A 15,612-nucleotide genomic window follows, 5' to 3' on the forward strand; every position below is an offset into this window, starting at 1 on the left:
GGGCACGAACCCGTGTACCCTGCATCGGCAGGCGGACTCTCAACCGCTGCGCCACCAGGGAAGCCCAGTTTGTTCCTTTTTATTACCCAGTATTGTTCCATTGTATGAATGTATCATGGTGTGACGATCCATTCTTCTGTTGATGGACATTTAGGTTATTTCCAGGGTTTGGCTGTTATGAATAAGGATGCTATGAACATTCATGTGTGTCTTTTTGTGACATTGTTGTGATTTTCCTGGCACCTAGGAGTGGAATTACTGTACCTTAGGGTAGGTGTATAAGAAACTGCCAAAGAGTTTCACCAAGTGGCTGCATACTCCCACTGGCAATATATGAGAGTTCAGTGCTCCTTGCCAGCAGTTGGTACTCTAGTTTCTTTCTTCAGTGTTTTTAATCTTAGCTATTCTATTACATGTGAAGTGACATCTCCTTGTGGGCACTCTTTTGTTCTTGAAACATTGTTTTCTAAGTTTCTGTTGCCCCTTCCTACATCATGATCCTTAAACTTGGATTTATGCATTTTCAGAAAGCAGCTTTGCTGCTAGGACAATTTTCTAGGAACACATTTTTCTGGGGTTGTTCTCTGTCTAAGACTCTGCCATGATTCCTGGCTAATGGGGTGTATGTGTATGTTTTAAATCAGACTGAGCATCTTTGGACCAGTCTGTGATTCAGAGCCTCTCTTCTACCTCTCTCCTGGGCTCCTGCTAGCCTCCTTTGCTGGATGTATCTATAGCTTATGCTCATTGGGTAAGACTTATGTGTCAGGCATTGTTCAGAGTTCTTTATGTGCACTATTTTCTACTTACCACAACCCTCAGAGGCAGATACTGCCATCTATATTTTATCTGTATTTTAAAAGATGATGTTTAAATCGCAGTAATACTTCTCCTTCCCACTCAACCTGTTTCTGGTCTCCAGAGGCAACTACTTTCTTTCCTTTTTAAAAATATGTTTTTTTTTTTTAACTGAATTACAGTTGATTCACAATGTTTCAGTGTACAGCAAAGTGAATCAGTTATACATATATGTATATATATTCTTTTTCAGATTCTTTTCCATTATAGGTTATCACAAGATATTGAATATAGTTCCCCGTGCTATGCAGTAGGTCCTTGTTGTTTATCTATTTTATATACAGTAGTGTGTATCTGTTAATCCCAAATTCCAAATTTATTCCTCCCCTCCTTTCCCCTTTGGTAACCATAAGTTTGCTTTCTATGTCTGTGAGTCTATTTCTGTTTTGTAAACATTTATTTATTTATTTTTTGGCCTCTCCACGCAGCATGTGGCATCTTAATTCCTCAACCAGGGATTGAACTCATGCCCCCTTCAGTGGAAGCGCGGAGTGTTAACCACTGTACCACCAGGGAAGTCCTGTATCACTTTTTTAGATTCCACATATAAGTAATATATTTTTCTTTCTCTATCTGACTTACTTCACTTAATATGATAATCTCTAGGTCCATCCATGTTGCTGCAAATGGCATTATTTCATTCTTTTTTATGGATAAATAATATTCCATTGTATGTATATGTGTGTATATATATATAAATATACACACCACATCTTTTTTTAATCCAGTCATCTGTTGATGGACATTTAGGTTGCTTCCATGTCTTGGCTGTTGTGAGTAGTGCAGCTTTGAACATTGGGGTGCATGTATCTTTTCAAATTAGACTTTTGTCCAGATATATGCCCAGGAGTGGGATTGCAGGAGCATATGGCAACTGTATTTTTAATTTTTTAAGGAACTTCCATACTGTTCTCTATAGTAGCTGTACCAATTTACATTCCCACCAACAGTGTAGGAGGGTTCCCTTTTCTCCACACCCTCTTCAGCATTTATTATTTGTAGACTTTCTGATGATGGCCATTCTGACCAGTGTGTGGTGGGACCTCATTGTAGTTTTGACTTGAATTTTTCTAATAATTAGCGATATTGAGTATCTTTTCATGTGCCTGTTGGCCATCTGTTTGTCTTCTTTGGAAAAATGTCTATTTAGGTCTTCTGCCCATTTTTTTATTGAGGTGTTTGTTTTTTTGATATTGAGCTGTATGAGCTATTTGTATATTTTGGAAATTAAGCCCTTGTCAAGTCACATTGTTTGCAGATATTTTCTCCCATTCCACAGGTTGTCTTTTCATTTTGTTTATGGTTTCGTTTGCTGTGCAAAAGCTTTTGAGTTTAATTAGGTCCCATTTTTTAATTTTTGTTTTTGTTTCCATTACTCTAGGAGACGGATCCAAAAATATATTACTCTGATTTATGTCAAAGAGTGTCCTGCCTATGTTTTCCTCTAGGAGTTTTATAGTATCTGGTCTTATATTTAGGTCTTTAATCCATTTTGAGTTTATTTTTGTGTATGGTGTTAGAGAATGTTCTAATATCATTCTTTTACAGGTAGCTGTCTACTTTCCCCAGCACCACTTATTGAAGAGACTCTTTTCTCCACTGTATATTCTTGCCTCCTTTGTCATAGATTAATTTACCATAAGTGCATAGATTTATTTCTGGGCTCTCTATCCTGTTCCATTGATCTATGTGTCTGTTTTTGCGCAAGTACCATGCTGTTTTGATGAGTGTAGCTTTGTAGTATAGTCTGAAGTGAAGACGTGTGATTCCTCCAGCTCCATTCTTCTTTTTAAAATACGTTTATTTTTTTATTTTTGGCTGCATTGGGTCTTCGTTGCTGCACGCAGGCTTTCTCTAGTTGCGGTGAGTGGGGGCTACTCTTCGTTGCGGTGCACGGGCTTCTCATTGCGGTGGCTTCTCTTGTTGCAGAGCACAGGCTCTAGGTGCACGGGCTCAGTAGTTGTGGCACGAGGGCTCAGTAGCTGTGGCTCGCGGGGTCTAGAGCGCAAGCTCAGTAGTCGTGGTGCACAGGCTTAGTTGCTCCACGGCATATGGGATCTTCCCGGGCCGGGGCTCGAATCCATGTCCCCTGCATTGGCAGGCAGATTCTTAAGCACTGCGCCACCAGGAAAGCCCTTCAGCTCCATTCTTCTTTCTCAAGATTGTTTTGGCTGTTCGGGGTCTTTTGTGTATCCATACAAATTAAAAAAAATTTTTGTTCTAGTTCTGTGAAAAATCCATTGGTAATTTGATAGGGATTGCATTGAATTTGTAGATTGCCTTGGGTAGTGTAGTCATTTTAACAGTTTTGATTCTTCCAGTGCAAGAACATGGTATATATTTCCATTTGTTTGTGTTGTCTTCCATTTTCTTTCATCAGTGTCTTATAGTTTTCTGAGTACAGGTCTTTTGCCTCCTTAGGTAGGTTTATTCCTAGGTATTTTATTCTTTTTGTTGCAGTGGTAAATGGGATTGTTTCCTTAATTTCTCTTTCTGATACTTCGTTGTTAATGTATAGATATGCAACAGATTTCTTCATATTAATTTTGTATCCTGCTACTTTACTGAATTCACTAATGTGCTCTAATAGTTTTCTGGTGGCAGCTTTAGGATTTTCTATGTATAGTATCATGTCATCTGCAAACAGTGGCGGTTTTACTTCTTCCTTTCCAATTTGGATTTCTTTTATTTCTTTCTGTTGTCTGATTGCTATGGCTAGGACTTCCAAAACTATGTTGAATAAGAGTGGTGAGAGTGGGCATGCTTGTCTTGTTCCTGATCTTAGAGGAAATGCTTTCAGCTTTTCACCACTGAGTATGATGTTAGCCGTGCGTTTGTCTTATATGGGCTTTATTACGTTGAGGTATGTTCCTTCCAGTCAGAGGCAACTACTTTTGACTCTTTTTACCTGTTTCTTCTGATATCTCATGTCTTATCTTAAAATCAATGTCTGTTCTACTTTTTCTTATACATCTTATTCTGATGTATCAGTTCTACGTATCTTCTCACTTAAGAGCATGGGCTGTGATGTCCATCTCCTGGGCCTAAAGGTAGACTTAGTGGGCCTACATTTCTCATTTCTGTCCATTTCTAGCCTCTGTGACTATGGGTATTTTGCTTTTCTGAGCCTCAGTTTCCCTTATCTGTGAAATGGAATAATCTCTGCCTCAGAGGGGTTTGCTCTGTGGATGAAACGAGGAATGTTATATAAACATCTGTTCCTAGCACAATTCGTGGCACATTGTAGGTGCTCAGATATTCGCTCGTATTTCCTTTTGTGTTTCTAGAATCTGGCACCCGTTTTATTTTTGAAGCTCTTAAGTATTCTTGAAAGTCACCTTTTGGGTATCGTTCATTGGGTGACTGCAGATGGGGAGTCTTTATGGGGCAGTTAGTTGTGGTCTCTGTTCTAGTTTGACACTGAATCTCAGAGTGATGAAATCTTTAGGGTTCATTTTATACTCCTCCCCTTGGAGAAAGGTGGTACTTCTAGTTCCTTATTCAACCTCTTATAAGGGGATCTAAGAATTGTTTATTTTGCATTGAGTTGCATGTTTCAGGCTTTATTTGGGAGGAAGGAGAGTAGAGGAAACGAGCCTTTTACCTTTTACCTTTTTACCTCCTGAGTTCAGTTTCACTTGAGGAGCGAGGCAGGAGTCAGACTGATGGTGGCCTGAATATCAGCTGTGGTACCAGTAGAGCTGATTGGAGCATGTGTCTAAGATTTGTGACCAGAGGGCTTTAGACACTCATCTTTCCAGTCACAGGCAGGTGTGGACAACTCAGGCTTCCCACAGGAATAGGAAGAGAAAATCTGCCATTGAGGCCAGGCTTCTCCAAAAATGACCCACCATGCGGCTGAGCCTTCAAGCCTTATTGATAAGATGTGTTTGTCTCTTCCAAGGGAAGGAAGACCCTTGTCGGTGAGGGACTGGAGCCATGGGCCAGGCGGCCTCCCTCCACATGTGTCCCTCCTGAGCAGTAGAAGCTCCCTCCCTCTGAGGGGAGCCAGAGGCAGAGCCATGTGAGGCCAGCTTCCCAGGAGAAGCTCATGACCACTGGTATCCCAGCCGTGGTACAGTTTGCTGTGGTTCAAACCTTCCTACAGGAGTTAAATTTGATGTTCCATCAAAATGGAATGATCTTAAAAATCCTTCTCTGAGGGCAACACCTGCCTACCATGTGAGACTTATTTAAGATTTGGACTGTGTGCTCTCTGTGTATGTTTCTTTTGCAGGTTTTGTATTTTTAATACATTCTTAGCAGGGTCAGAAAATCCATGTCATGGTTTGCCAGGCAGTGATTTTGATGTTTTAATGTAATTTAATGTGTTATAATACTGTGTTCCAGTTCCTTGGAGGAAATACAAAGAGCAGTTGTGAGCCCAAGAGTGGTTTGTTGTTCTTAACGTGCTGTTATACCTTCTTTATTTTAAAAAGTTCAAAGTATGCTGAAGGTGATGCCATAATAGGCTGCTCTGCTGTCTCTATGTAATTTTATTTATAAGAAGCTACAGAAAAAAGGCATTTTACTTGTTTATGTACTTCCAAAAACCTGAAATGTTAACCCACAGAGATCAGAAATGGTTTCATCTTAAGTGATAATTTCTCCTTTCTGTTGGAGCTGAATACTACCTGGTTACATTTAACTGTTTTCCTACCGTATTGGCAAGGTCGTTATTAAGTGTTCTGGAAATAAAAGGAATGAAAAAAATGCATTCATTTTGGTGGCTTAAAACCTTTTCTTAAAGGTAGAAAAATTATTTTTAGTTTGGTTATTAAGTGATAAAATAATAAATATAAAATGCATTTATTCCTTTTTGTAGTTTTCTCTACTTGGTTTTACATTCTTTCCGTTAAGGAAAAGATGACAGTGGCATTTATTTTCAAAAATAAAACAAAATAGGGGCTTCCCTAGTGGCGCAGCGGTTAAGAATCCGCCTGCCAATGCAGGGGACATGGGTTCGAGCCTTGGTCCGGGAAGATTCCACATGCCGTGGAGCAACTAAACCCATGCGCCACAACTACTGAGCCTGCACTCTAGGGCCCACGAGCCACAACTACTGAGCCCACGTGCCACAACTACTGAAGCCCACGCGCCTAGAGCCCGTGCTTCTCAACAAGAGAAGCCACCACAATGAGAAGCCCACCCACCACAACGAAGAGTAGCCCCCGCTCGCTGCAATTAGAGAAAGCCCGCGCACAGCAGTGAAGACCCAATGCAGTCAAATAAAAAAAAAAGTATTAAAAAAAAATAAAACAAAATAAATGATAACGTTGATTCTTAATGTTCAAAATGCATATTCCTTTTCTTGCTTCTTTGGGGGTGTGGATGATGAATGGAAGCCTTTTAAATAGCAGGGTATATATAGAATTTACCTTATATTTAGAATTTGAACACTTAAAACATGGCACTTTCCTAACTACTCTCATTATTTTTTATCCCAGTTTAGGTTCACACCATTCCACCTTTCTAATTTATTCCTAATCTTAACCTGATGTAAATATTTTCCTGCCTTATCATGAATTGGGTGACTGTCTTTAGATTGTTCAGTTAAATTGTACCCAGGGGCACCAAGGTTTGTTTGTCTTAGGCTGCCCTATCCCTGTAAACTAATTCTTTTGCTAATTCTTCCCTGAAAAGCAGACACTGTAGCAATTTGTGTGTGAAATCATAATTTTTGGGTGGAATCTTTGTCTACCATGCTGACTTTCCCTCCTGCTGTTTCAGCTCCTTATGAAGCTAGACAGCCCCTTGTCCAGCCTGAGGGACCCTCGTTGGGGGGCCCAGGAGCCAAACCCCTTCGGCATCAGGCTTCCCTTATCCGGGTAAGTGACGCCGCTGTGGGGTTATGCCAGTGGGAGACTTCGGGGGTATGGCTTTTTGATGGCCCTGCTTTTGTTTGTTTGTTTGTTTTGTTTTTGTAAGGAGGACATAAAACTGCCCCCTAATGCAAATATTGTACTTCTTGTTCTGTTGCTTGTGTATTTTCCTAAATCTTTTCTACTGTGTGTGTTTCTCCCCTTCTCAGTGTCTCTAGACTAATCCGGGCTGGTTCTTAATCTTTGGTATGTCTAAAATGCCCTTCCACCTTTATCTGCCTAAGCAGTAGGCACCTCCTTCAGGAGGCCTCTACGTTTTCCAAAACAGCCTATCTTATCTCTGCCTTATTCTTTAATATTACTTATTCAGTGCATAGTTCGCTATTGCCCATTTTGTTTTGTGCCTCCAGTTACGTTGCAAGCTTTGGAAGGCAGAGGTGGTTCTCCTGTATTTTCTCTCAGTGCCTAGTTCCCTAGTTCAGTGCTGTTTGGAGAACAGTTATTTTATAAGTGGCAGCAACTAGTTTTCTGTTTGTAATCTCTACAATATGGCAGAAGCACAAGTGATCTCCCAGTTTCTCCCGGCTACACCACAACTTAGCAAACTTCAGCTTCCCTTTCTCCAGTGTTTCCTTTGGATAAAGAGCTCTTATTTTTTCCCGTGTCTGCAACTGTTACCTTGTGTAGTACCTCTGAGTCCTATGCTGGTGAAGTCATAGTCCCAAAAAAGGGTGTGTGTGTATGTCAGCATGAGAAAAACCCTGAGAAAACTGGATTGGCTGTTTGACTCTAAAGACAAGAGGAAGTAGGGTGGTTTGTATAACATTTCAATTGTCCAACTTAGGAAGAAGGATCATTGATGCTCAGGGAGTTCTCACAATAGACGGGTGATGTCAGATACTCCCATGAAGAAGTGGGCTGGTATTCTAGAAGAGAATAAACAAGGCAAAGGGAGATTGAGGTGTTCACTTTATAGCCTCTGGGGATGGGGCTCTGTGTTAGGCATGGTACAGAACTTAACTTCTGAGGTAGAACTCTGTGTACAAAGAATTTTCTTAAAGGTGGTAGATAATTCAGCCACATGCTGTGTATTTGTGTATAATTCTTCCTCCAACTATCAGATCTAGGTATTGTTGTATCTCTTAGTATAGATGAGGTAACTGGCCGAGAGAGGTCAAGTCATGGGTCTAAGGTTTCATTCATAACTAGTAAGTGGCAGAGCCAGAATTCGAACCAGGCCTGCCCAGTGTCAAAACCTGCTCTTTTGAAGTGAAGACGTGTGATTCCTCCAGCTCCATTCTTCTTTTTAAAATACGTTTATTTTTTTATTTTTGGCTGCATTGGGTCTTCGTTGCTGCACGCAGGCTTTCTCTAGTTGCGGTGAGTGGGGGCTACTCTTCGTTGCGGTGCACGGGCTTCTCATTGCGGTGGCTTCTCTTGTTGCAGAGCACAGGCTCTAGGTGCACGGGCTCAGTAGTTGTGGCACGAGGGCTCAGTAGCTGTGGCTCGCGGGGTCTAGAGCGCAAGCTCAGTAGTCGTGGTGCACAGGCTTAGTTGCTCCACGGCATATGGGATCTTCCCGGGCCGGGGCTCGAATCCATGTCCCCTGCATTGGCAGGCAGATTCTTAAGCACTGCGCCACCAGGAAAGCCCTTCAGCTCCATTCTTCTTTCTCAAGATTGTTTTGGCTGTTCGGGGTCTTTTGTGTATCCATACAAATTAAAAAAAATTTTTGTTCTAGTTCTGTGAAAAATCCATTGGTAATTTGATAGGGATTGCATTGAATTTGTAGATTGCCTTGGGTAGTGTAGTCATTTTAACAGTTTTGATTCTTCCAGTGCAAGAACATGGTATATATTTCCATTTGTTTGTGTTGTCTTCCATTTTCTTTCATCAGTGTCTTATAGTTTTCTGAGTACAGGTCTTTTGCCTCCTTAGGTAGGTTTATTCCTAGGTATTTTATTCTTTTTGTTGCAGTGGTAAATGGGATTGTTTCCTTAATTTCTCTTTCTGATACTTCGTTGTTAATGTATAGATATGCAACAGATTTCTTCATATTAATTTTGTATCCTGCTACTTTACTGAATTCACTAATGTGCTCTAATAGTTTTCTGGTGGCAGCTTTAGGATTTTCTATGTATAGTATCATGTCATCTGCAAACAGTGGCGGTTTTACTTCTTCCTTTCCAATTTGGATTTCTTTTATTTCTTTCTGTTGTCTGATTGCTATGGCTAGGACTTCCAAAACTATGTTGAATAAGAGTGGTGAGAGTGGGCATGCTTGTCTTGTTCCTGATCTTAGAGGAAATGCTTTCAGCTTTTCACCACTGAGTATGATGTTAGCCGTGCGTTTGTCTTATATGGGCTTTATTACGTTGAGGTATGTTCCTTCCAGTCAGAGGCAACTACTTTTGACTCTTTTTACCTGTTTCTTCTGATATCTCATGTCTTATCTTAAAATCAATGTCTGTTCTACTTTTTCTTATACATCTTATTCTGATGTATCAGTTCTACGTATCTTCTCACTTAAGAGCATGGGCTGTGATGTCCATCTCCTGGGCCTAAAGGTAGACTTAGTGGGCCTACATTTCTCATTTCTGTCCATTTCTAGCCTCTGTGACTATGGGTATTTTGCTTTTCTGAGCCTCAGTTTCCCTTATCTGTGAAATGGAATAATCTCTGCCTCAGAGGGGTTTGCTCTGTGGATGAAACGAGGAATGTTATATAAACATCTGTTCCTAGCACAATTCGTGGCACATTGTAGGTGCTCAGATATTCGCTCGTATTTCCTTTTGTGTTTCTAGAATCTGGCACCCGTTTTATTTTTGAAGCTCTTAAGTATTCTTGAAAGTCACCTTTTGGGTATCGTTCATTGGGTGACTGCAGATGGGGAGTCTTTATGGGGCAGTTAGTTGTGGTCTCTGTTCTAGTTTGACACTGAATCTCAGAGTGATGAAATCTTTAGGGTTCATTTTATACTCCTCCCCTTGGAGAAAGGTGGTACTTCTAGTTCCTTATTCAACCTCTTATAAGGGGATCTAAGAATTGTTTATTTTGCATTGAGTTGCATGTTTCAGGCTTTATTTGGGAGGAAGGAGAGTAGAGGAAACGAGCCTTTTACCTTTTACCTTTTTACCTCCTGAGTTCAGTTTCACTTGAGGAGCGAGGCAGGAGTCAGACTGATGGTGGCCTGAATATCAGCTGTGGTACCAGTAGAGCTGATTGGAGCATGTGTCTAAGATTTGTGACCAGAGGGCTTTAGACACTCATCTTTCCAGTCACAGGCAGGTGTGGACAACTCAGGCTTCCCACAGGAATAGGAAGAGAAAATCTGCCATTGAGGCCAGGCTTCTCCAAAAATGACCCACCATGCGGCTGAGCCTTCAAGCCTTATTGATAAGATGTGTTTGTCTCTTCCAAGGGAAGGAAGACCCTTGTCGGTGAGGGACTGGAGCCATGGGCCAGGCGGCCTCCCTCCACATGTGTCCCTCCTGAGCAGTAGAAGCTCCCTCCCTCTGAGGGGAGCCAGAGGCAGAGCCATGTGAGGCCAGCTTCCCAGGAGAAGCTCATGACCACTGGTATCCCAGCCGTGGTACAGTTTGCTGTGGTTCAAACCTTCCTACAGGAGTTAAATTTGATGTTCCATCAAAATGGAATGATCTTAAAAATCCTTCTCTGAGGGCAACACCTGCCTACCATGTGAGACTTATTTAAGATTTGGACTGTGTGCTCTCTGTGTATGTTTCTTTTGCAGGTTTTGTATTTTTAATACATTCTTAGCAGGGTCAGAAAATCCATGTCATGGTTTGCCAGGCAGTGATTTTGATGTTTTAATGTAATTTAATGTGTTATAATACTGTGTTCCAGTTCCTTGGAGGAAATACAAAGAGCAGTTGTGAGCCCAAGAGTGGTTTGTTGTTCTTAACGTGCTGTTATACCTTCTTTATTTTAAAAAGTTCAAAGTATGCTGAAGGTGATGCCATAATAGGCTGCTCTGCTGTCTCTATGTAATTTTATTTATAAGAAGCTACAGAAAAAAGGCATTTTACTTGTTTATGTACTTCCAAAAACCTGAAATGTTAACCCACAGAGATCAGAAATGGTTTCATCTTAAGTGATAATTTCTCCTTTCTGTTGGAGCTGAATACTACCTGGTTACATTTAACTGTTTTCCTACCGTATTGGCAAGGTCGTTATTAAGTGTTCTGGAAATAAAAGGAATGAAAAAAATGCATTCATTTTGGTGGCTTAAAACCTTTTCTTAAAGGTAGAAAAATTATTTTTAGTTTGGTTATTAAGTGATAAAATAATAAATATAAAATGCATTTATTCCTTTTTGTAGTTTTCTCTACTTGGTTTTACATTCTTTCCGTTAAGGAAAAGATGACAGTGGCATTTATTTTCAAAAATAAAACAAAATAGGGGCTTCCCTAGTGGCGCAGCGGTTAAGAATCCGCCTGCCAATGCAGGGGACATGGGTTCGAGCCTTGGTCCGGGAAGATTCCACATGCCGTGGAGCAACTAAACCCATGCGCCACAACTACTGAGCCTGCACTCTAGGGCCCACGAGCCACAACTACTGAGCCCACGTGCCACAACTACTGAAGCCCACGCGCCTAGAGCCCGTGCTTCTCAACAAGAGAAGCCACCACAATGAGAAGCCCACCCACCACAACGAAGAGTAGCCCCCGCTCGCTGCAATTAGAGAAAGCCCGCGCACAGCAGTGAAGACCCAATGCAGTCAAATAAAAAAAAAAGTATTAAAAAAAAATAAAACAAAATAAATGATAACGTTGATTCTTAATGTTCAAAATGCATATTCCTTTTCTTGCTTCTTTGGGGGTGTGGATGATGAATGGAAGCCTTTTAAATAGCAGGGTATATATAGAATTTACCTTATATTTAGAATTTGAACACTTAAAACATGGCACTTTCCTAACTACTCTCATTATTTTTTATCCCAGTTTAGGTTCACACCATTCCACCTTTCTAATTTATTCCTAATCTTAACCTGATGTAAATATTTTCCTGCCTTATCATGAATTGGGTGACTGTCTTTAGATTGTTCAGTTAAATTGTACCCAGGGGCACCAAGGTTTGTTTGTCTTAGGCTGCCCTATCCCTGTAAACTAATTCTTTTGCTAATTCTTCCCTGAAAAGCAGACACTGTAGCAATTTGTGTGTGAAATCATAATTTTTGGGTGGAATCTTTGTCTACCATGCTGACTTTCCCTCCTGCTGTTTCAGCTCCTTATGAAGCTAGACAGCCCCTTGTCCAGCCTGAGGGACCCTCGTTGGGGGGCCCAGGAGCCAAACCCCTTCGGCATCAGGCTTCCCTTATCCGGGTAAGTGACGCCGCTGTGGGGTTATGCCAGTGGGAGACTTCGGGGGTATGGCTTTTTGATGGCCCTGCTTTTGTTTGTTTGTTTGTTTTGTTTTTGTAAGGAGGACATAAAACTGCCCCCTAATGCAAATATTGTACTTCTTGTTCTGTTGCTTGTGTATTTTCCTAAATCTTTTCTACTGTGTGTGTTTCTCCCCTTCTCAGTGTCTCTAGACTAATCCGGGCTGGTTCTTAATCTTTGGTATGTCTAAAATGCCCTTCCACCTTTATCTGCCTAAGCAGTAGGCACCTCCTTCAGGAGGCCTCTACGTTTTCCAAAACAGCCTATCTTATCTCTGCCTTATTCTTTAATATTACTTATTCAGTGCATAGTTCGCTATTGCCCATTTTGTTTTGTGCCTCCAGTTACGTTGCAAGCTTTGGAAGGCAGAGGTGGTTCTCCTGTATTTTCTCTCAGTGCCTAGTTCCCTAGTTCAGTGCTGTTTGGAGAACAGTTATTTTATAAGTGGCAGCAACTAGTTTTCTGTTTGTAATCTCTACAATATGGCAGAAGCACAAGTGATCTCCCAGTTTCTCCCGGCTACACCACAACTTAGCAAACTTCAGCTTCCCTTTCTCCAGTGTTTCCTTTGGATAAAGAGCTCTTATTTTTTCCCGTGTCTGCAACTGTTACCTTGTGTAGTACCTCTGAGTCCTATGCTGGTGAAGTCATAGTCCCAAAAAAGGGTGTGTGTGTATGTCAGCATGAGAAAAACCCTGAGAAAACTGGATTGGCTGTTTGACTCTAAAGACAAGAGGAAGTAGGGTGGTTTGTATAACATTTCAATTGTCCAACTTAGGAAGAAGGATCATTGATGCTCAGGGAGTTCTCACAATAGACGGGTGATGTCAGATACTCCCATGAAGAAGTGGGCTGGTATTCTAGAAGAGAATAAACAAGGCAAAGGGAGATTGAGGTGTTCACTTTATAGCCTCTGGGGATGGGGCTCTGTGTTAGGCATGGTACAGAACTTAACTTCTGAGGTAGAACTCTGTGTACAAAGAATTTTCTTAAAGGTGGTAGATAATTCAGCCACATGCTGTGTATTTGTGTATAATTCTTCCTCCAACTATCAGATCTAGGTATTGTTGTATCTCTTAGTATAGATGAGGTAACTGGCCGAGAGAGGTCAAGTCATGGGTCTAAGGTTTCATTCATAACTAGTAAGTGGCAGAGCCAGAATTCGAACCAGGCCTGCCCAGTGTCAAAACCTGCTCTTTCCAATACTTTCCTATATACGTTAGAGTCCCATGTTACAAGGAGGCTAGGTTCTAGAGTTGCTGTATAAATAAACGTTGGGTGTAGTAAAAATATTCCTGAAAATCCCTTATTGGTACCATATCGGGGAGCCAAGATGCCATTCTCTCCTAGGTCCAGCAGAGCTCAGTTTTACCCCCAAGTTGGAACAGACAGTTGTTGCTTCAGCTGAGCCGCAGATGGAGTAGTTGGCTGCATTTAGAGGTCCTGTGGTACAAAAATACGTGTTTTTAAACACGAGAATCACACCCACTGTGGAGTGATGGTTACATTAGGAAAGGTATCGGAGGGACTGGGCTTCATGTAAAAAATCTGTGAGGTGTGGCCATGCATGTTTCTGCAGAGTCTGTTCTAGTGCTGTGGAGACCACATCCTGAACTGTTAGAATGACGGTCAAACAAGCAGTAAATCCCGAACCTCGCCATGCTTGGATGGGGCTCACTGGGCCCTTTCTGCTTAGCCACCTGGCTGAGATGGCCATGGGCTCTCAACTTGGATTGGTGTCCTGGGACTTCTCTTCTGATCTCTAGGTCTGTTTTTCTGCTGGTAAACGTGCTTCTTGAGCGCTTCAAGCAACTAATATTTACTAAATACCTATTAAGTGCCAGGTATTGTGTTGAGAATACGAAAATGAGGTATAACACACCCAGTCCCTGCCCTCATGGAGCTTATAGACTATTGGAGGAGATGGCCATTGATCAGACCATCACAAAGTATATATAATTACGATATGTGATGAGTGGAAATTACAGTGTGCTTTGAGGACGAAAAATGGCGGTGTGAGTTAGGTCCTGGCCTTGGCAGGCAGGGGCTGATCAAGGGAGGCTTGCCGAGGGGAGTCAGACTCGAGTTGAAAGGGGAAGGGTTGAACCATGTTAACCGGGTCGGGGGTGGGGCGGGGGAGAGCAGGTGAGAGGCTAGAGGGAGCTGTGCGGACAAAGATGTTTTCTATCAGCTAAGCACTTTATACACCTCTCTTGCAGTGCTCAGGGCTTATCTTATGAGCTAATTCCTGTCATTATCCCATTTTTCAGATGACAAAACCTGAAGTATAAAGACCTTACTTAGTTTGCCTAAGGTCACAGCTAGGAAGTGGTAGGGCTAGAGTTCAAACACTGGAAACGATTTCCTGGTCTTTGTCTCAGGAACCGCCTGGATGGTGATGTCATCTGTTAAGCCTAGAAGCCCTGAATGAAAAGCTAGCATTGGGAGTGTTGAGGCAAGATCATGAGATCAGTGTTGCATACTGGAATTTGAGCCTTAGAGACAAGCCAAGAGGAGGTGTCAAGGAGTTGGTAGGATATATGGGGCTGGAGCTCTTGGGAGAGCTGGGGCTGGATAGAAGTATTTGGCAGCCATTGGCCATTAGAAGGACTTATGGGACTGTGCAGAAAAGCCAGACATGTTCTCGCCCAGGTCCAGGCAGGCTCTGCATGCCCTTGGGCAAGTTTCTTCTCTTTTTCTGTAACACGAATGAGCTGGAATGGATTTAACAGACCATTGTAATACTCTGCAGCAGTCTGATTCCCTTAATGTTTGTTTGGTGTCAGTGGAGGTCCCCCCTCCTGTTTGGAGCATTGCCTTCTGTTTAAGATGAGAGCAAGGGGCCTTTTTCGGGACAGCAGTCTGTGGTTTTCGTGGCTGATGTGTTTTTCTTTCTTCAGTTCTTAGGTTTCCTTCTTACTCCTTTCAACTTGGTTTGGCTGAACTCCATGTCCCAGGCAGCAAAATGCCAACCTGAGTTAGCCATGTACATGAGAGGATGTAAAGTGGAAGATTTTGGTGGCAGGGGATTAATAGGGATTGGGTGTGACGCTGGGCTGGGCCGGGGTCACTCATTCCCCATGTTGCCATGCGCATGGGCTGGTGGCAGCCTCGCTCTCTCCTAGCTTCCTCTGTGGCCTTGTATTCAAGTCCGTCCTGCCTGATTGGAAGAAGGGTGGCCTCTGGGAACGGGGGAAGGCTTTTAGGGACTCTGGTTCAGCACTGTTGCAGCTCATGGGCTTGGCATGTCAGAGGTGCTTATGTGGAATTCAGTCCCAGACATTGGAATGAACAGTCTTAATATTTTCGGAATTTTGATTTTTTCATTCAGGTGTTGGACGTTTTTCCCCTTGAAATTTCAGATACTGAGCACATCCTGTGTTGGTGGGTGGTTGACAGTGGTGTGTAAAGAAATGGTAAATATTCTTTCCTGCTTCTCTGTCATGGTGTGTTGCTAGGTCATTTTGTGGTTTACTTTTCACAAGTGATCCTAACCATCTAGATCACGTAGTCATTTGTGATTTTGC

General features: G+C 42.0%; 1 protein-coding gene across 1 annotated transcript in view; it reads left to right on the forward strand.

The window, feature by feature from the left end:
* The window catches only part of REPS2 (RALBP1 associated Eps domain containing 2), a 252,286-nt gene that overhangs the window by 92,521 nt on the left and 144,153 nt on the right, over positions 1 to 15,612 (forward strand). Inside the window, exon 5 of the mRNA XM_024115285.1 lies at positions 6,589 to 6,686. Coding sequence (XP_023971053.1) covers positions 6,589 to 6,686 — 98 coding nt within the window. The remainder of the gene's footprint in view (positions 1 to 6,588; positions 6,687 to 15,612) is intronic.

This window comes from Physeter macrocephalus, chromosome 21, assembly GCF_002837175.3.
Source record: "Physeter macrocephalus isolate SW-GA chromosome 21, ASM283717v5, whole genome shotgun sequence".
NCBI lineage: Eukaryota > Metazoa > Chordata > Mammalia > Artiodactyla > Physeteridae > Physeter > Physeter macrocephalus.